The 21369-nt window shown below is 37.8% G+C and overlaps 1 protein-coding gene and 1 long non-coding RNA gene across 12 annotated transcripts in view; one reads left to right on the top strand and one right to left on the bottom strand.

Moving 5' to 3' along the window:
• The window catches only part of LOC136854152 (uncharacterized), a 144881-nt gene that overhangs the window by 31555 nt on the left and 91957 nt on the right, over nt 1-21369 (bottom strand). For 3 of the 6 annotated variants that reach the window (XR_010857650.1, XR_010857652.1, XR_010857648.1), the window contains exon 3: nt 8393-8474. The exons of 1 other annotated variant lie outside the window; for it this stretch is intronic. This is a non-coding gene — a long non-coding RNA (uncharacterized lncRNA). Of the gene's footprint in view, nt 1-8392; nt 8680-21369 lie in introns of those variants that run through there. 2 more of the 6 variants (XR_010857647.1, XR_010857649.1) reach the window with 1 other exon arrangement.
• Nucleotides 16694-21369, top strand: part of LOC136854150 (cGMP-inhibited 3',5'-cyclic phosphodiesterase 3A-like) — a 269630-nt gene continuing 264954 nt past the window's right edge. For 2 of the 6 annotated variants that reach the window (XM_067130390.1, XM_067130386.1), the window contains exon 1: nt 16695-17877. In XM_067130390.1, the coding sequence (XP_066986491.1) occupies nt 16966-17877 (912 nt within the window). In that variant the 5' untranslated portion in view covers nt 16695-16965. Of the gene's footprint in view, nt 17878-21369 lie in introns of all 6 variants that reach the window. The other 4 variants (XM_067130389.1, XM_067130387.1, XM_067130391.1 and 1 more) reach the window with 4 other exon arrangements.

The following is a 21369-nucleotide window of genomic DNA, read 5'->3' as shown; positions in this document are numbered from 1 at the left end:
TCATTTATTGGTTTTTGAATAATTTTGGGATTTTAATGCAACGAGATAAAAGATGTTCTTGTGATGAATGAAGTGTATTTGACAGTTTAAAAGTATATTTATGTAAACGAACTTGAAATGTCCTTTGTACTTTATTATCTGTATTGCGGTGATTAGAACAGTTATATAAAAGACCTATAACTGGTATCATTCTAACCTTTATTGTCGCTAGACCTCAATTTACTAAAATAGTATAGTATCTTGAACAGGCCCGGAAATGAGCAGAAAAGTTTTCTCAGGTAAAATCAACGTTTAATCTTGCTTACAATAATTAAAAAAAAAAATACAATCAACCAACACTGTTAACAGTTTGCATAACGAATGCTTCGGTTTCTACTTATTCTGCAGGATGCTTTAATGGGACTCTTTTAACTGCTAAGAGAGGATGTCAACTATATATTACCCGAGAGACTTTATTTCTTGAATTGTACAGCATAGTACTGTACTGCCTATTAAGTTCTTTGTTACCACCATCATCAGAAGATAAAGCAAGGAACTTAAAAGGAAACAAGATATTCTTGTGGAACACATTACCCCCAGAGGTGGCAAATTTCTCTTTAAGTGTGACCTTGACCTCAGTCTACAAATGAGTTTCATTAGTGGTATATGCATGCCAAATATGAATTTATGTTATATAGTTCAAAAGTTATGGCAAGATAAAAACTAGGGCTTTCGCTAATGGATATCATAAAGAGGACTGGACAACAAAGGTTAATTACTCGGTACTTAGGCCTGGTAAGCTGAGGACATCAACATCACGTCAACTATTTTGTGCAGAACCTGATTTTGACGATCTGAAGACAGAGTCACAAAGGGAGATTATATATACAAAACAAACTGGAACTGTGATTAATTTAAAATTAATTTAAAAGTGAAACACCTAATCTGACAGTCTAGATGGTTAACAGGCCCGTGAATTTGAAACTCCAGCGCTAATTAACTAGACAAGAGAAGCAGTTCTCCTACTGACTTAAAGCTATGATGTGGGATCTTTGATCACGAAAATGCGTTTGCGATCTACCCTTCAAATTTTTACATCTGTAATTTACGGGCTCTCTCTGAAACAGCATAACCTGGCATATATTGTTCCTCGAGTAACAAGAATTTTTTGGGAAAACACAAACTACAAAACACCAGTTCTTTGAAAATCAGGTAAATACATAAAAAAATATATTATGCAATGGTAATATGAAAAGTAAAAAAATAAGAATACGACTAAAATAAATAGATGATTGAAAAATAAGAATAAAAAGATGAAAAATTAATTTGACAATTAGAGAAAACAAAAGTAAACGACAACAAAAAACAAACAAAATAAATGTATAAATAAAAAGTAACACAAAAGTAAGTACGAGATACAGGTATAAAATAAAAAAAAAACATGACAAAAGAACAACTGAATGATAAAATCACATGCACGTAGATTCAGGACTACGTTCTCTTCAAACAACATCCCTCCATTTGCATTAATTATCTAAGATTCATTACCTGAGACTTTATATCGGCATTCATTTCTATAGGTGGGATTTATTTTTCCCTAAACTAATAGCTCAAACTTAATCCTATGTTTATACAGTAACTCCAACGCCCCTTCGTTCTGTGTCCTCGACTAGGCCTAACTCACTTATACTCCTGTATACCGTACCTTTAAAAACAAGATCTAAAGCTTGTTTAAAACGACACCTCTAATGTCCCGTAGTTACGCTTCGAGTAAGAACAGACCTGACTTGAAATGAAATCGAATAATACTTTCTCTTTATTTTCTCTGAAATTCTTGCGTGACTAACCCAACCGAGCAATCTCGAAACTAAGCATATGATATAAGAAACTAAAAATAACAAATAAAAATCACACCATATTTTTTTCGAAACCGTTGCCCTTTTGAAACACGGACGCGCAAAACGTCTGTGTCCTTTACCCAGAGCATTCTGATCTGTAAGTTAAGAGCCACACCTTTGTGACGAATCCCAGACAACGCATCACACGCCGTCGACTCTTTGATATAATTACATTTAAGGGAGCCAAAGCCGTGGGTGCCGGATATCCTCGATGCAGTCCCCGGCGTTAGCTCGTTAGTTTACTCCTGGAGACGCCCGTTTGTGCGTAAAGGATGGGTGGATATGGCTGGGAAGTCAAGAAAATGGAAAGATGGATGGGCGACCAGTTAGGTAACACCTTTTTCAGAACAAGGGTTAATTTTCACGGGAGAAAAGGACGGTGGTATATCTATTTATTTCATGAGAATTCCTCCGAGAGTTTTAACTTTGGACGAGAGTATGGGCGTGTAAGTATTTCTCTACATGAGTCTAACTGATTTTCTCTTAACGAGTGCAGAACTCTCTCCTCATATACGAAACAGAAAATTGACAGTCTAGAAGGAGGAAACGTAATGTTTACTCAAAAATGAAATATCATCTAAATTTCACACTGATGGGGACATAAATGTTACCAAAATTTCCAACAAGTTTCCACAGAAACATCAAAGCTATTACCGTTCATAGCACGAAGTCTTTCCTGAACTGGAAAGTTAAGGTTTTTGTTACTTATGTTAGTTACAGGTAAAAAAAGGGGGGTTATATTTTCTACGCGCCGGTTTACCATCCGGTAGCATCTCTGTCCGTCCGTCTGCTAAATTAAAAATTTTCTGCCTTATCCTTGAGGGCTGAAATAAACGCGGCATGAATGCTCACGTACAGAGTAAGGCCAAGGTCAAACTTAAGGGCTTAAAGGTTAAATACAAATTTTCACCCAGCGGGTCACCCTGTTTCGCAGCTCAGTAATTTTTTGTAACACTATCACGCATACTGTCTAAACATTTTGAGAACAGACGCAGGCAATGAAACTTTTATGAGCTTTTACCAAATTACTAAAATTTTCAATTTTCATAGAGATATATTTTTTCGGGTTGCTCTTCATTGTTGAAGTCAGACTTACAATACCAGGTAAAGCATGATATATATATTATATATATATATATATATATATATATATATATATATATATATATATATACATATACATATACATATAAAGTATTTTTCGCTAAGACGCTTACGAAGGGTTTCTGAATGGATGGATGTATGATATTTAAGGCAAAAGCCCAGGCACTGGGGCCAAGAAGGCCATTCAGCGCCGTAATGAAGAGGAAATAAATTATGTTAAAGTTATGAATTCATGAAGGAAATGATTAATAAATAAAATGAATTGTGGTTTCTGAATGCCACTGGATTCAGCGGGAGTTTTCTCGAATCTCGCTTATCGGTCTGGCTAAGAATGAAGGTGGTCTGTGAAAACTAAATTCTAATGATAATCTGCCTTTAAAAGCATTATTTTATACAATTATTGAGCAAGATACCCAATATTGGTTATTAAATCAGTATCCTATGATCTTCACAGGAGCTTTTACACTGCCAACTGTTGTTCTGTGAAGTGATGGCGCTAATCACAAAGTTGATGGGGATCAAGAATTTGATTTTTTGAAATTCAGGCAGTAAAGCCAAACAATGGGGCATACTTCCAGCCATTCACCGCATAAGGCAGTGAAAAGAGGGAGTTGGAGTGGTTGGACAGCAAGGTAGAGAGATCCAGGGGATGAAATAAAAGGATTTAAAGGTGGAAATGGGATAAAAAAAAAAGTTGCACGAATAAGTAATGGTTCGAGAGGTCGTACAGAATGATTGAAAGAAAGGTTAACAAGCGGTTAAGTATATCTTAGTTTAACCAGACCACTGAGCTGATTAACAGCTCTCCTAGGGCTGGCCCGAAGGATTAGACTTGTTTTACGTGGCTAAGAACCAATTGGTTAACTAGCAACGGGACCTACAGCTTATTGTGGAATCCGAACCACATTACACCGAGAAGTGAATTTCTATCTCCAGAAATAAATTCCTCTAATTCTTTCATTGGCCGGCCGGAGATTCGAACTCGGGCCCTGCAGTGTGCTAGCCGAGAACGGTACCGACCAGTCCAACGAAGAACTCTAACATGGCAACAACATTTGAGATATCCTGCAAAAGGATGTCTGTTACAAATGGTCGCCTTCATATGTATCATGTGCCCCTTATCTTGAGGCCATACAGGGGCACATGAAAATCAAAATGTCTTGCCAAGAAACCTACCCATGACCACCCCACTTACCTGAACTCTCCAAACAGTCCACTGTCTTCCCCATACTGCCAAATCCCCGCCAATACCAGGAGTGGCTGATGACAATTTTTTTTAAAGATTCAATCTATCTAAAATAATATTGATTCAAATAATCTTACCAGACTTTTAGCCAGGAGTCAGAGCCACCTCAGGACACTGCCTTAGCTTTAATGTGTGATTGGTTTACTTTAACAGAGGTGGCCTGGAAGGCTTATGTCAGGTGGCTGTAGTATAATGGCTCTAGCCCTTCCTTTTATACAATCTTATCTCTTTTCTGTAAACAGACCCTGTTTCTTAAAGGATTTGGTCATAATTGTCCCTTGGGATTACTTTTCAAGTTAATAATAGAGTGAACTAAAAACTGAAATTTATCTACATTTTGATATTTTAAATATCTGGGCATACAATTGCTGTATAAATTGAGAGCCTTCATTTCTATGAAACTCCAAAAATGAGTGACTTTGGTACACAGGTAAGGATATGTTTTGTTTACTGTTAAGAATTTGCTGAGCAGTGCTGAGATGACTTTGTACACTTCTACTGAGCTGTGAAATGTTGATGAACATCAAAGGTCAATGAAAGCAGTTGAATCAATGAAACCCCCTATAAATATTACCTGGCCTGGAGTTTATGAGGTTAGTTATCCAGGCCTTAGTAATGAACTGCCTGTCACAAGACTAAATTAATGTTAAACATAAATTATGTTGGATTTATCCAAATATATGAGTCATATTTTTTTCGACTGGTCTACTTCTGTTTTATATATTTCTAACTACTACTGTTTGTACCAATCACGTGTGTTTCCCAATTCCCTGTATCCAATAATATGGGGGCACGAGTAAGAAACCAAGTTTTTAGGGAGTAGGAAACCAAATATGACTTCAATGCCCCAGTCTGAAAGGTGAGAGTGCACTAGTTACAAGGCAAGAAATGCATAAATAGCGACATAATTTAAAGATTTCAATAATGTAGTTAAAGAGTATCAACGGTGAGAATCACTAAAAAATTTACAATGTATGAAACTATAGCAAGAACAGTAACAGATACATCCTAACCTAACTTTAACCAACCTTACCTAAGGTACCAAGTCCATACCTGGTCAAGGGGCTTTGCTCATACACCACCACCTAATCTGAACTAGGGTGCCATAAAAGTCTACGAAAATATCGAGACATATCCTAACCTAACTGAGGGAAAGGAATTTAACGCTTGTTATACGCAAGGCAGCCATTGTTAAACCGAAGAAACTTGTAAAAACTGGGAGGGTCTGAAAGCAACCTAGTGCTTTAGTATAAGACTAAAAGGCTTTAATTGGTTAAAAGCGGTAGGTCCCAGTAACTAATATGTAACAGAATACAAAAGCTACTGTAAGTGCTCAATTATAGTGTTTGTGCCTATCAACTACCAGTGAATAAAAACTGAACAGAACACCTTAAAAAACAGCAATGGACTCACAACATTAGCCAAGTATTCAGATTTTTATTATTAAATATTGAGCATTATTTCATTGCCCCCTATTCTGATGTTCAGTGTTGACTAAGCGTTAGAAGTATCACAAGATTTCCCAATGAGTTCCTAAATTAGATAAAAATCTTTCACTCATGGTACTGTACATGCTCAGAAAAAAATTATACCTTAGTTTTACCAGACCACTGAACTTAGCAAATCAGCCATGAGGTTTGCTTGTTGTATGGACACCTTGCTCCAACAGAACCTCTTCCTGAAGAGGTTATTAAGTTACAGTGCTGGCATATCCCAAGTGATCAGCAAGAATCTGTAGCCTAACTTGCCACTGAAAGGGTTTTGCCTAATGTCACAGACATTACTTGAGTGTACCCTGTCACAGAAAATGTTTTCTTACTGTTTAGACTAATTTGCCGCAAAAACTATTTAAGCTAGCTTGTTATTTCAAGGATTTGGACTAACCTGCCAGAGTGTGGCCGTGACATTAAATGTCGCACTGTATTTCAGCAAGTTTTTCTTAATATTTAAACTACCCAGTTTCTCACAGGATTTATGCTAACCTGGCCGAAATTTCACTCCATTTGTGCGACAAACACTATCATGGAATGAGCTTTTTCAAAACTGTAACACGCACACTACTTACTGGGACTTGACAGGCTCACTCAAGTCATAAAGGATTTAATTTTGTCATAGACAGAACCCCAGGACTTACCTAGCCTGTCTGAAAAAGAACTGATACAGTACTGGCATTTTAAGGATATACCTGTTACTAAAGTGGTTTGGTGAAACATACGTAATCTAATGTCATCCAAGAGAACATTCATATTGACTTAAATGAATAAAAGCACTGGCTACTCACTTTTTTGTTATGGATACAAGAGCACAGATGTGAGTCTGACTCCAAATATGGTTTCTTCACTCGTGAAAGTCACAGTTTTGGGCCAAAATAGTCGTAATTCACAATAAATAATATTTTCAATATTTCTACGCCTGCCTAGGAAACGATATAACTCAATCACAAACCACGTAAAAATCGACTGGATTAAGGCAGGCCCTTGACATCACGTTACCCAGGAGGGAACAGAAAACGAAGACAAAGCCACAACGCCTACAAGGACAGTTGAGCAAAGGTGTGCTGGTAAACGTTTTCCCGAAAAGCATCGTGGTTATTATCCTTTTCCATTATTGCTATAAAACGCTATCACATATGCATGCTTTTACTTGCATCCCAACCTCGAAATCTTAGTGCCGAATATGGATGAAAAGAGATGGCAAAAAAAAAAAAAAAAAAACACATTCACACAATGTTTTTATATTGAAAAAAATTCATACGAATGTGAACTGCCCATTAATAATTAAATTTCACTCAGTTTACCATGAACGGATAAATTTCTTATTTATGAATCTGCACTTTACATAAATCATTTAATGCATGTGAACAACCCTTGGTCAAATGCGAGTTCTGTTGATTGTTGCTCAAGACCAGTCTCCTGATAATCTGTATGTGCATATTGTTCATAAACTAAAGGAATTAACCGCTATAATTTGTTGTTGTGTTCATATAATGATCTGAAGCGCCCCCCCCGCCACCTTTTCAGTTTTCCTGGTCGAGATTCAGATTTTTCATTATCAGCATTCTGGGCTTTTCATTCAATGTTTTGTTCAGTTTATGGTCTTGCCCTTTAGTTCACTGTTATTTGGTATTCTAAATAAATGTTATTGTACTCCGTTTATTCATTTTATTTCACCTAAGATAAGTCTTTATTATTGATAACTTTGAAAACGAAAATTCTGTGTATAATCTGTGCGCTACCAGACTGAATTTGAATGAGACACTATTTCATTTCATAATTACGCCATTATTATTTCATTATTACAGTGCAATGATTTCATTAATAAAGTGACTGCGGATTTTACATTGTATTGTACAGATGGCGAAATAAAACTATTTCACACTTGTATTTCTGATTGACCGACGACTAACGTGCACACAAAGAAAATCTAACATTCAACTTCGATAGTTTCATACATTCCGTCTTAAATATTGTCATTCAAGGGAAACAATTTATAGCTATTCTCATTACCTGATACATATCCCTGGCGGTGTATTTTCTTTGCTTTATCATCACAATTAGGGTTTTATAGTCACTAAATGTACGTGCGTGATTTTTGGTAAAAATTCCTTATCCCAAAATTTCTTGGTATTCTTATTTAAAATTTCCGATGAAAGCAAGCCCCGAACGCCAGAATAATTTGGAATGTTGAGTTGAGACATAAATATATCGTATTTTTTAAATTCTTATTATTATTATTCTTCGCAAAATGAACCCTATTCATATGGAACAAGCCCACAGGGGCCACTGACTTGAAATTCAAGCTTCCAAAGAATATGGTGTACATTCGAAAGAAGTAACAGAGTTTTTGTATATCAGAGTGAAACGAGGAAACATAACGGGCGCAGAAGGAGGTGAATGAGACCAATATTGTAGCAGGAACAAAAGGAACGACAAAATAAATGCTTGGCAAGAGAGGCGAAAATGATAAGACAAAACTGAATAAACCTGCATTCAGGAAATGGATGGAAACACGAGTTACTCAGAAACTCATAAATATGGAACATGGAGGGTAGTGTTGATTTCATAATTTCCTTTTTAATTAAGAATATGTGGTATGTCTGACGACAATATCCTCAAGCATCCTGAAGGAAAGAAAACGAAGAATGTATTTCATCATGGCGACATACCTTTTAAATTGTGGTGTCTGTCACGTCTCCTCTCCTTATTCCCGTGCAGTGAAGATCCGGGCAGACCTCTCCACGCCATTTCCTTGCGAATTGTCCAAACAGGAATGATCAAGATTAAGTGAAGGGGATTAATAAATTGGCGGTGGATTACTTTAATCCGCACTGCATGTAAATCCTCTCGTTAAAATCAGTGACCTCCTAAACGCCTCCTCTTGTATTATAATGCACAGAAGGACGGTTCCGTTTCTCAATTCGGCATTAATTGCTCGGGAAGTTTAAATGTATTGCTTCATTTGATTTTATCATGGGGGCGTTCCCTTTATCCGCTTATCACCGTCCTTATCGGCATCCTCGTTGACATAGCATTTATTACTGATACTATAATACACTATTACTACTACTATTACAATGTCATAGCTGCTGCTGCTGCTTTTATTAGTAACGTTGCCATAATGTTTTTCGCGTAAGGGTATTTATGAGAATCTTTCAACCACAAAAGTGAAAATAGGAAATCTCTATGGAAAATGTAAAGAAATTATCCGAAATTCATTTATCACAGTTTAGCATCATTCATTTTGCCAAGTATACGAACACATACATTGGGAGACTACGATGATAATATGCCCCGGCGGAAACAACTCACAGAATACTCGCTTATTCCTTTCTCTTTTCCGGTCTAATTGTAAATCATTGCCCAGCAAAACCCGACTCCTAAGGTCTGTCAAACATTTCAGTGATGGTCACGGGAAATAATATACCAACTGAGTCCGTCTTTCCGAATCTAATAGAGATGAGGATACAGACAGGTTTTAAATCATGACTTAGTCAAAAGATGGCGTTAACAAAGAAGCCTGTCGTTGCTCAGTACGCTGACGGATTACACTACGCATTTGTTTCATTTCGAGGTTTGTTGCAAGCATCACTAACGCTTGATTTCTTCGAAGGATGGTGTTCCAGCTTGATGCGCAAGCCACCTGTTTGGTTTCCAGGCCAACATTAACCATGGCTGTATTGCAAAATTCAATATATTGCGATTTTTCATGCATATTCGCTAATTGCTTTGAACTGACTAGAAGTGCTTTAATGCAGAAAGTTAGAAAATTTCTTTATTAGATATGAGAGAGAGAGAGAGAGAGAGAGAGAGAGAGAGAGAGAGAGAGAGAGAGAGAGAGAGAGAGAGAGAGAGAGATATTTACAGACGAATTAAATAAAATAAAATAAGCTGTAATAATTAGTGAGCTATGATTTTATATAAAATCCTTAAGTGGAATTTTACTCCACCGTCAACATACAGAATATTTTGTAAAGGGAGACATTCCGCTGCCGAGGGTCGTGATTTTAGTCTCATTAAATAATTTGAAGAGTTTCAGATTTGTCAGAACTTTTAATTAACTTTTGATTACATGGCTTTATAAGCCGAAGGAACCGAGTACTTAAGAAATGTTCTTGAAAAGTCGGGAGTTACGAATATGTAAGATTTCTAAATATCCGTTATTCTTTTAAATGCAACTTATTTGTAACATACACTTAGGAAGCACTGGATAAAAATTACTAATGAAATTACTACGCATGGATGAGCTGTAATGAACATAGTTTCAATATGACCCTTGAGCTTTGTTCAAAAATTAACACTAATGGCGTGAGGACAAATTACCTTTTCCTATTTCCAACAAATCCAAAGCATCGAAAACTTGTTAAAATATACCTTAGAACGATGGTCTTAACATCTCCGCTCTGGTTATCGTGCAGGAGGAATTTTGAAATCTACTTTTCTAATAGTACAGACACCTTGACGGTAAGATCTCCCAACATGGACTGGACCCCTGAAATGATGTCGAAGGCACCTACCGAAAATGCAGAGGTTAAATTACCTCAGGAAACAGAAGGGTAGAGTTCCCTTTTCTGAAATCGGACTGGTTGATTATTGTGTCTGTGGGATTATGGAGCCATTGGTACTGTATAATATATGGAAAAAAAGGCTTTAAATGTTTCTATTCAAAAGCGTGAATGTCCTTGAATTCAGGTCGGCACAGTTTCTTTTAGTATTTTATTTCGAATCACTTATGAATCTACACTGTTAATTTTCCTTTAAAAAACATAGCTAATCTATAGTTTGGTATTTTCCAAACAGTTTCCAGTCATTCAGTATATTTTCTTTTACAACAAACCACTTCCAATCATCCTCTTGGTTCACGACGAAGTGAGACTTGGCCATAAAAGTGTATTTATAACCGAGAAAGTCAGTGGACAACATTTTTCATCGTGACGAACATTCCTTCGAAAGTGTCTCGGGTAATGGCAAAGCTCTCAAGAAGAAGCTTTGCGAGAATGGGCAAGGAAGGAGAGAGAGAGAGAGAGAGAGAGAGAGAGAGAGAGAGAGAGAGAGAGAGAGAGAGAGAGAGAGAGAGAGAGAGGAGGCTGACGACACCAGGACATACAGACAATATTTTGTAAAGGAAGACACGCCGCCTGCCCTGCTACCCTTACTGATACATTCCGTTGTCGAAGGCCGTGATATTAATCTCATAAAATAATTTGAAGAGTTTCAGATTCATCAGTTTTTTTAATTTCAGAACTTTTAATTAACTTTTGACTACCTGAGTTTATAAGCCGGAGGAACCAAGTACTTTGGAAATGTCCTTTAAAAATAAGGATTTACGAAAAAGTAATATTTCTAAATATTCGGTATTCTTTTAGATGCAACTTTTCTGTAACATACACTTAGAGGCTCTGAATAAAAAGTGCCTATGAATAACGCTCGGCTGAACATTAAGCTATGGAGTTTCAATACTATCCTAGAGTTTTATTAAAAAAATGAACACTAATACCGTGAGGACAAATTACGTTTTCCATGTGCTAACAAATACCAAAGCATTGGCAGTTTGTTAACATACACCTTGCAACGATGGTCTAAACATCTTTGCAGTGGTTATCGGGCAGAAGGAATCTTTAAATTTATTTTTTCTAATAGTACTGGAACTTTGGTGGGTACGATCTCCCAAAACGGACTGGACCCCTTAAACGATGACAGAGGCACTTTTCGAAAATAAAATGCTTAAATACTTCTGGAAACGCAGAAGGGTAAAGTTCCATATTCTGGAATCGGACAGGTTGATTCTTGTGTTTGTGACTTCTATGCAGTATTTTGACTTCAATGCAGTATCTGTGGGATTATGGATACTCGGCATTCAAATAGTCAGTATTAGTGTCTTCCATGGTGAGACAAAATAGGGCGGATATGGATTTCAGTGGTTCTATTTAAAAGCGTAAATATCTTTAAATTCAGATTGGCAAAGTCTATATGTTAATCCACTTTGATTAGCTAATGTTAATGATTACATTTTTAGCGTTTTATTTCAGGTCACGTTTAAGTCTTAACTGTTTAATTTTCTTTAAAAAACATAGCTAATTTATACCCTGGTATTTTCCAAAGCGTTGCCTGTCATTCAGTATATTTACTTTAAGAAAAAACCACTTCCAAAGCCCTTCGTGGTTCACGACGAAGTGAGACTTCGCTGTAAGAACGTATTTATAACTGAGGAAGTCAGTGGACAACATTTTTCATCGTGACGAACATTCCCTTGAAAGTGTCTCGGGTAATGGCAAGGCTCTCAAGAAGAAGCTTTGAGAGAATGGGCAAGGAAGAGAGAGAGAGAGAGAGAGAGAGAGAGAGAGAGAGAGAGAGAGAGAGAGAGAGAGAGAGAGAGAGAGAGAGAGAGGAGGTGGCTGAAGACACTAGGACAAGCAATTTGCGACACCGCATCCGTGGAAAAATGGGGAATGGTTGGAGTAATGCCAAGATTTTTACGCTTCAAGTTATGCAATGTGATATTGCAGCATGATTTCTCTGTAACATAATAACAGGAACTACCTGGAAATTATACGAAAATACATGAAAGTCAGAACTGTGCAATATTGCTTTTTAATACTGTATGTCGTTTAAAAGCATTCAGCTGGATTCACGAAAACTGTCTCTTGAATGTTATGTCAGAGAAGAACATAACCTACAAAACACATAAAAATTGCACAGCAAGAATATTCAGTAGCTTTTTTCGTTCCAGGTTCGTTAAACCTGAAAATCCTTTACGTATCTAGCCCACTAAGAAAAGCAGGTATCCATGAAATCTGCAATAAATCAATCGCCGAAAGTGATTATGACTGACAAAAATAAACACAGAAAGTCATTCAAATGAACCAGAAGAGTGGATGATAGCGGAGGTCACCGAATAACAGTGGATCTAATTCTGACAAGCGTTCTTCCGCCATCAAAGTCTTCAAGACTGAAAAACGTTCCCAATATTTCAGTAATAACGTCACTGAACAAATGAGCAAACAGGCACATATGAGCGAGGGAACACATTTCATTTGTCTGGCCTTGACCGATGACCTAAAGACTTAAAACTCAAGCAGAGCCCTTCCCTCCATCCATGCAATGCTTGCAATGCTTGTTATTATTATGTCGCTGAAGGGTAAACATTCACATACTCCAGTTTGGACAGCGTGGGCCAACATCACGAATCTTAGCAGATCAATATTCATTGACGCAATATCTGTAACATTTGACATTTATCTTCGAACTAATTGACGCCGAAAGTGTGTTAACGAGCGAGGGGGGAAAAAATAGGATTGGTGAAAAATGATGATAAACCAAGGGGAAAATTGCATAGTTTTGCCTTAATTGCTTTTTATTTGCTATTTTTTATGTACCTCTTTAAATCTGGTAATTTTAAAAGTTAACACTTCTTGTCTAACTGAAACGATTTACTGATAAGCGCCCAAATCTTATGATAGGTTCTAGAAATTTATTCATTTGTATTAGCAAATTCTCGGCTACATGGCTTAACTGACTACTGATAGAAACTCACAAGCAACAATGATGGCAGGGTAATAAGTCAGAGACCCCAAAAAGTCACTGTATGACTATGCATGCTCCTCCTCATGTATGGATGTATGCATAGCTTTACTTACCATTAGTGTAATCGTCCCTTAAAAAATTGTGGCAGATCATCGTTCTTACAGTACACCAAGTACATTATGGCGATCTGCATGTTCTTGTTCATTATCTTGTGATAGTTAAGTTAGGACTCCATTACCCTTAGACTATGCGGTACACACATAAAAATCAAAAAAAAAATCCACGCTGTATTTCCGACAGTAAGATTTTTTTCGTTTCCCTTGGGACTTCTGACACACACACACACAAACACACACACACACACACACACACACACATATATATATATATATATATATATATATATATATATATATATATATATATATATATATATACACACACACACAGTATATATATCAGTGAGCGCACTTGTTGGCTCTCTGTGTGAAGTTATAGAACTCTATCATTGCTGTTTCAGTAAAAATATTTCAATTCTTTATTCCAGAGCAAGTTAATTAAGTTTCTTAGATCCATAAATTCACACCAGTCATATACCATGTGTTTATTAGTTTAGCAATTCATGCTCCACTTCTGTGATTAAGCATGAATGACTGGAATCCATTATAGGTAGCTTATGATTAAAGGTCGTAATTCATTTACAAGAATGACATCTTATTCATATATATCTTCTTATAAGTACAAAGAGAGAAGGTATATTTATTTCCTCATTCCTGCATCTATTTATTTCTTATCATTTACTTGTATAATATTTTGTATTTCTTCAAACTGCTAAGTTTTAATTATTTTCTGGCATTAACTAAGGAGGGTATTTCCACTTGAAAAAAAGTTATGTTAGACTTTTAATGAAGCATTTGGGAGCATGACTCACTTCAAACTTAGTGAACAAGCTGCTATCATGCACACGATGCTTGGTTACAAAACTCGCTTGAAGTGTTTAATTACATGATGTTACAGCAAGTTTAATTTATTTGATAACTCACAACAATACTGTTAAAAGATTGTGAACTATAACAGAACCGGCTGCAATACACTTATATTGGATGTACAACTATCATATTGATTTATAAAATTCATATCTGTGGGAAAGCCTTTATATACATATTATATACACACACACACACACACACACATATATATATATATATATATATATATATATATATATATATATATATATATATATATATATATATATGTAAATATATATATATACATAGAAGAAGGAACTCAGGGAACAAACACACACACGGGCAGTCTCTACAAGTTAGGTAATAGATATGAAAATGATAATGATCTATATATTTGTATCAGCTATGTTTCAAAGAGGATGCTTGTTATTTGAAAGAATTAAAAGTCCATGACATAGTGACAAGTCTCACACAACTTAGGTAAGAGATGACTGAAAATGATAGTTATCCGGTAATATATATCGGTAAACTATGTTTCAAAGAGGATGCTTGTTATTTGAAAGAATAAAATTATATGACACTAGTGAAAACTAACACACACATGTATATATATATGAATTATATATATATATATATATATATATATATATATATATATATATATATATATATATATATATATATATATATATATATATATATATATATATTATGTATGTAGGTATGCTTATGGAATTCTCAACTACTGGTATTGGCTTCTACTTAAAGAATAAAGAGGTAGATAATATATCCACAGTTACCGAAAGCAAAAACAGATAAAAGTGTCGGAGTCAGGAGTGTAATGTGGAATTAAGGACAATGTGGGATTCATCCGAAGGCTGGCTAATATAATTGCATAACACCGTATCTAGGGCGTCAGAAGACTACATCCGGCGACCTCTTGTGTCTTACCCGCGAGAAAAGGCTCTGATTTTCAACTCAAAAGTGAGGATTCCCGTCAAAATCAGTCATAATGACATAGTGACAATTCACTGTTTTCTAAGTGTATCAACACTATAATCACATGTTTACGTACGTATGCAAGTACTGCAATATAGTTTTTGTTAATATATTGTAACTGAAAGCGATTTTAACACAAAAATCCTAATCGTGAAGATACCTTCCACAAAGGTTCGTTTCAAAATAAATTGTTTATCTAATTACTAAAGAGATCTTCCTACTGAAGCATGTAGAGAAACTCCATCTTATATGTGCGTATTTTGGTTCCTTTGTAATTGTTTATGTCTCTTGTTCCATTCCTATAATTATCAACTAATCATACAACCATGAAATATGGAGCAAAGCTTTCCATTCCGTAATCACGCCACCTTGTGTGCAATTGATTGTGAAGCTTATTCATAAATGTGATTCTCAATCCTCTTTCACCATGCATTCATCTTTGAAATTCAGTGTAAAAATGGACCCCAGATAAAACACATAACCAGTCATGTTTCCTCTGAGCTGATTTGTACATGATGTGAGCGAGATTGGTGTTTTCAAACAAAAATAGAGAGTCGATATTTCAAATTGTGCATGTTTTAGAGAGTAATCAGTTAACCTTACATCTTCAAATGTTGGCTCAATCTATCATACAAACCATTGTACATTCACCTTATATTTCTAAAGACAAGCAAGAGTCGAAACTACAGTTTAATTAATACGTTCTACTTTTCATCCTTTCGGCAACTTTCATGGTTCTCCATAATCACTTCTGATCGTTCTCCTCGAGATATCAGTTCCTCTGTGCAGTTCGAATCTGCGGTAAGAAGCATCCGGCTCAAACACGGTTAAATGCAGAGCTAGGGAAGAATGCCCTCGCCAGTTAAAGGTGTAATGCAAGGGGATGATGTAGCAACAGTATGAAAGAAAGATGGTTTGAAGGCAGGAAGGATAGGATGGAGGAGAGAGAGAGAGAGAGAGAGAGAGAGAGAGAGAGAGAGAGAGAGAGAGAGAGAGAGAGAGGTCTGGGGTTCAGGATTAGATATTGAAAGGGTAACCCAAGTAAAGTTAAAGCGGCAACAATATGATCGTCAGGTGCGAAGGAAAATGGGCGGTGAGTAGGAGCAGAAGGATGAAGGAAAGCAAGGGGTGGGACCCCCATCACTAGCGAAAAGAAGAAGGAGAAAGAGAAGCTAGGGAAAAGAAAAAAAAATAGGATGGGCGTCCAAGTAGGGTGTCGTGAGTGGTATTACAGGAGGTAGGCGATCGGAGGCTTGAAAAGTCATTTCCCACTTTGGATCATTTCACTCGCTTGGAATCTTCGGTTGCGAGTACGGCTTTTGAATTGAAAGCCAAACCGCAAGTCCTGTTAGATGTATGTTTGTTTTCGAAAACGTGTGTGCGTTAATTCTGAGAGAGAGAGAGAGAGAGAGAGAGAGAGAGAGAGAGAGAGAGAGAGAGAGAGAGAGTTTTGGGGCAGACAGGTGGGACAGGTGGAGTAAGGGGTCAAGGTGGAGGTGACGGTGATGGTGGTGGTGGTCGTAGAGGTGGTGTGCGCGTTGGGCGTGAGTGGGAGAGAGTATATAGCGCAGGGTGGGCTGGGAGTGTGCGCGGGCGGGGTTGCAGAAGCGGCAGTCTGGTTCAGTCTGATTGGTAAGTGTTGAGGAGGCAGGACGCTCCAGCTGCCTTACAGTGACCCGTTGCTGGCGTTGGTGGTCGTCCCTTCATCGTCATGCCGCCCTCGTGATGGCGGTGTGGGATCCTGCGTTATGGCCCAGCGCCCTCCACGCTTGACAACGCCGGGCCCGTCGTCAGCGTCGTCGTCAACTGATTTTACCTCCGGTAGCTGTACGGCTGTTGAAGAGCCACTTGTAGCAGCCCTTCGTCAGTTCCGTCGTCAGACGCTGTTGTTGCTCCTTCTGCACCCACGGCCATCGTCACCTGACCACCAGTGGCCCCTTAACCTGCTGCGAGCGGCTGGAGTGGCCAAGCCGTGCCAGCACCAGGGGCCCTTCTACGCAGCGGCCCCAGCAACTCCAGCAGCGGTAGTACTGCTGACGGTAGCGGTAGCTGCCCGTCTGTGTGTCGACCTTCTCCTGTGGGACAATTGCTGTTTGCTGAACGACTCGACAGCGTGTCCCCTGACGACCTACCTGGTAGTAGCAGTGTGTGGATACTGGTCGTTGTGGGTGTGTTACCTGGGGAACAACGAGAAGGGAAGGGGAGGCCCTACCTCTCGTCTCTGGTCGAAGGACCTCCAGAGGAAATTATCCTCCTCCTCCTCCTCTGCAGAGTATTTACCGTCAGCTTTTAGCCTTCTCAGATTCCCAGGGGACCTTGCAGGTGTCCCTGGTGAGAACACGGTATTTGATCTGAGCTGTGGGCGCATTCAGGTGCCCCAAGACTCAGTTGTGGGTGCGGTTGGCGTAGACAGCGCACCGGGGCCGCCTGGTCCCCGCCTGCAGCTCTCTCACCTGTTGGGCGGCGTTCGGGCCCTAGTGCTGGGCGAGAGGCGAATCAACATCACCGTCCACGCCTACGAGGAGTCTGAGGGGCGGGCGGGCGGCATCCGTCGGCGTAGTAGTGAATACAGCCTCGGGGAAACCGACCCCCCGCCCACCAACAAGATGCGACGGACATCTCTCCCAGCCATCTCCGTACAGAGACCTACATCATCACAGGTAATGGACGCAGCATGCCTCATTTAGAAACAGACTTGACGGAAGGTTGATTGAAGAGCCTTTTTTTTTTTCCTCTCTCTCTCTCTCTCTCCCAGCTTTGCAAGAAAAAAGTCAATTAGCTGTGGGGGTTTACAACCGTAATTCATAATGGATGGGTCTAATCTATCAAGGGATGCGAAACGTTTCTTTTAATGTTTATTTGGTCTCTCCCATATGGAGTAAGAACGTTTTTCTCCATTTTGTACTTACGCTCGACGTTCATGTCTTTCATCTCTCTTCCTTTAAAATCATATGCACAGAACTGTAAAAGCGTAATACTTACATACATACATACATGCATACATACATACATACATACATGCTTGTTTGTGCATGTCTGCCAGTACATCATAAACGCAAACATACTTTCTCAGTCAAGTTTCGATGCGAATACAACCTACAGATTTCTCTCTCTCTCTCTCTCTCTCTCCACACACACACACACACACACACACACACACCAACACATATATACAGTATATATATACTATATATGGGTATGTGTAAGCACACGTACATGAACGCACGCACACATATGCACCACACACACACACACATATATATATATATATATATATATATATATATATATGTATATATATATATATATATATATATATATATATATATATATATATATATATATATATATATATATACAGAGAGAGAGAGAGAGAGAGAGAGAGAGAGAGAGAGAGAGAGAGTACAACATCGTCATTTCAGCACGTTTATTCTTTCATATCTAGGTCATATTACTCTTCTATATGCTTTTGCCACAGTTGGCTTTGATATTATTGTCTAATCAGTTGCTTCTTCTCTTTACTGTTATTTCTCACGTCATCATTATTCCCTATTTTGTACATCTGGTCCTCATTCTTTATTTTTTCACTCATCTGTTCAGTCGCTATGAAACCCCAAATCCTCAATCATTCCTGGTCTGTTTGTCTCTTAACATGAGTTCTATCCACCCGTGGTTTATCTAATTACTATTATTCCTCTTTCGTTACCAGCTACCCTCTTTTTTTTTTTTTCAACGGCGTACTCAAACTGTCAAACCTGTAGTGTATGACTGATAGTCTTACACTGACTGTTTAATGACCATTTCAAATGATTTATTTAGTTTTTTGTTTGACCTGAAATTGTTCTTAAGACTTCCACACATACGCTTCTCGCCTGAGACTTCATTAACCTTTGAGAAAAGCAATAATTCAATGCTTTGAAAGTTTTTTTCACTCTGAAGTGTTGCCGTGAGAGGAGAACGCCTTCTGGAGATCGAGAATACATGGTTATAACCGTTGGGCTGAAAATTGTTGATTTTATCAATAGTATCGTGGCTATGATTTTTTTTTCGTTCGACGTTGGTGATGCGGATGAATTTTACTTGAAATGTCACCTACTTACTCATTTCCTTCTGTCAAAATTATTCTTTTATACTTCAGTGTCTATCTTTCTTCAGCTTTATCACATCACATCATTCTCATTAACGACGTCTCTCTCTCTCTCTCTCTCTCTCTCTCTCTCAAGTTATTACCTTCATTACTTTTTAATCTTATTACCTTTCATTACTGTTTTAATCTTACTGTAGTACCCTTTCCTCTACTGTTACTACTATTCTCTAGCCTCTCTCTCTCTCTCTCTCTCATACATACGTATGCACAGGTGTAATTACATTTATTCCCTTACAACCCTCTCATACGCATACATAAGATTGCCTTCATTGCCCTTTTAATCTCTATTTCTCTCTAAGTCTATGTTTCACACGAATAATTACTTTCATTAAATATTTACTCTTTACTAGAAATTCTCCTCACCATCACTATCATCTGTATACCTGCCTGTCTCTCCAACAGAATTACCTTTATTACCGTCTAACACCCCAGTGGCCGTTGTCTTTCATCTTCACTACAAACTACTCTCTCTCTCTCTCTCTCTCTCTCTCTCTCTCTCTCTCTCTCTCTCTCTCTCTCTCTCTCTCTTTAAAGTAGAACGGGAACAGGGGATTTATACACAACATGCCAGTCAAGATGATCGTTTGTGGGTCGATACAATAGTACGACTGTACATCCTTAGCTCTGTTCTCGCCTGTTCTCAATGCATCTTTATTTTGGCGCAGGAGCAAAACGCCAAGGGGATGAGGCACCGAAGGTAAAGAAGAACGAGCACTCTGAAGGAGTTACCCCCGTACAGTTACAATGGAAACTCAGTCGTACGGTGACACCTAGGCATATGTCCACTACGAAGCTGCTGAAATTATGGCTGCATGCTTAGATTTGTCTACGTATACATACATACATACATACACACACACACACACACACACACACACATATATATATATATATATATATATATATATATATATATATATATATATATATAGTATATATATATATATAGACACTGACTCGTTTTCAATCAGTTTAGATTTTCAACATACATTTAAGCTTGCACACACAAACGCACTCATCATATAAGTCATGTATACTGATTTTTCACCTTGGGGGGAGAGAGAGAGAGAGAGAGAGAGAGAGAGAGAGAGAGAGAGAGAGAGAGAGAGAGAGAGAGAGAGATCATTGTCAAAAGGCAAGGCGTACTCCTTGCTTCGATTAAAATTCTAGCCTATAAAATGAAAATCTTACCAAGGGTGGCTCTACCTGACGACCAAACGGAGCTTCAACTCTGATTCCTAAGCAGCGTAAACGTTGTCATCACTGCTGAAACGCATATAATGCGTTGACTTATAAATATGTCTATATATTCGTTAATACTGAATTAATTATTTCTTTACATGCCAGTCTTCGAAGACATTTACAAACGAATATTCTAGGAAGAACTCGTATGTACCAAAAGTATACTTCGTGATGGAGAAAAAATACAAAAGGCTTCAGATATGATGGACGAATGGGTTAATCTCACAATATCTGATGGGGGTTTTATATAGGATAAATGAATGACTGAAAATAGACTTTAGGCCCTATGAGGTCATTCAGCTGAAATGGAAATTGACAGTAAAAGGTTTTAGAGGAGTAGCAGGAAGAAAACCTCGTAGTTGCACTATGAATCAATTGTTAGGAGAAGGTGGAAAGTAAGATGGAGGAAAGAGAATATGAAAGGAAGTACAGTAAAAGGAACGAAAGGGGTTGCAACTAGGGGGCGAAGGTACACTGCAAAGAACCTTAAGTAACACCTACAGTGCAACAAATGAGGTGCACTGACGGCTGTACCTTCCTACGGGGAAGATAAAATGAGTGACAATCCAGTTATCCATAGTACACTGGGTAACATATCTCCCGCAGAAATAAATAACCATTGTGTTTCAGTTTTTTCCGTTTACCTTCAAAAAATGCAATTGACTTCAGTCGACATGATAATGATAATAATCATCCCTTATACTGTATCTTAAGGATCTTCTCGGAAACTTGTCGAATATACAAAAGCAGATTAATTATAAAA

The sequence above is a fragment of the Macrobrachium rosenbergii genome, chromosome 28, assembly GCF_040412425.1.
Source record: "Macrobrachium rosenbergii isolate ZJJX-2024 chromosome 28, ASM4041242v1, whole genome shotgun sequence".
Lineage (NCBI taxonomy): Eukaryota > Metazoa > Arthropoda > Malacostraca > Decapoda > Palaemonidae > Macrobrachium > Macrobrachium rosenbergii.
The sequence above is the reverse complement of the archived record's forward strand: the minus strand, read 5'-3'. Positions and strand labels throughout refer to the sequence as shown.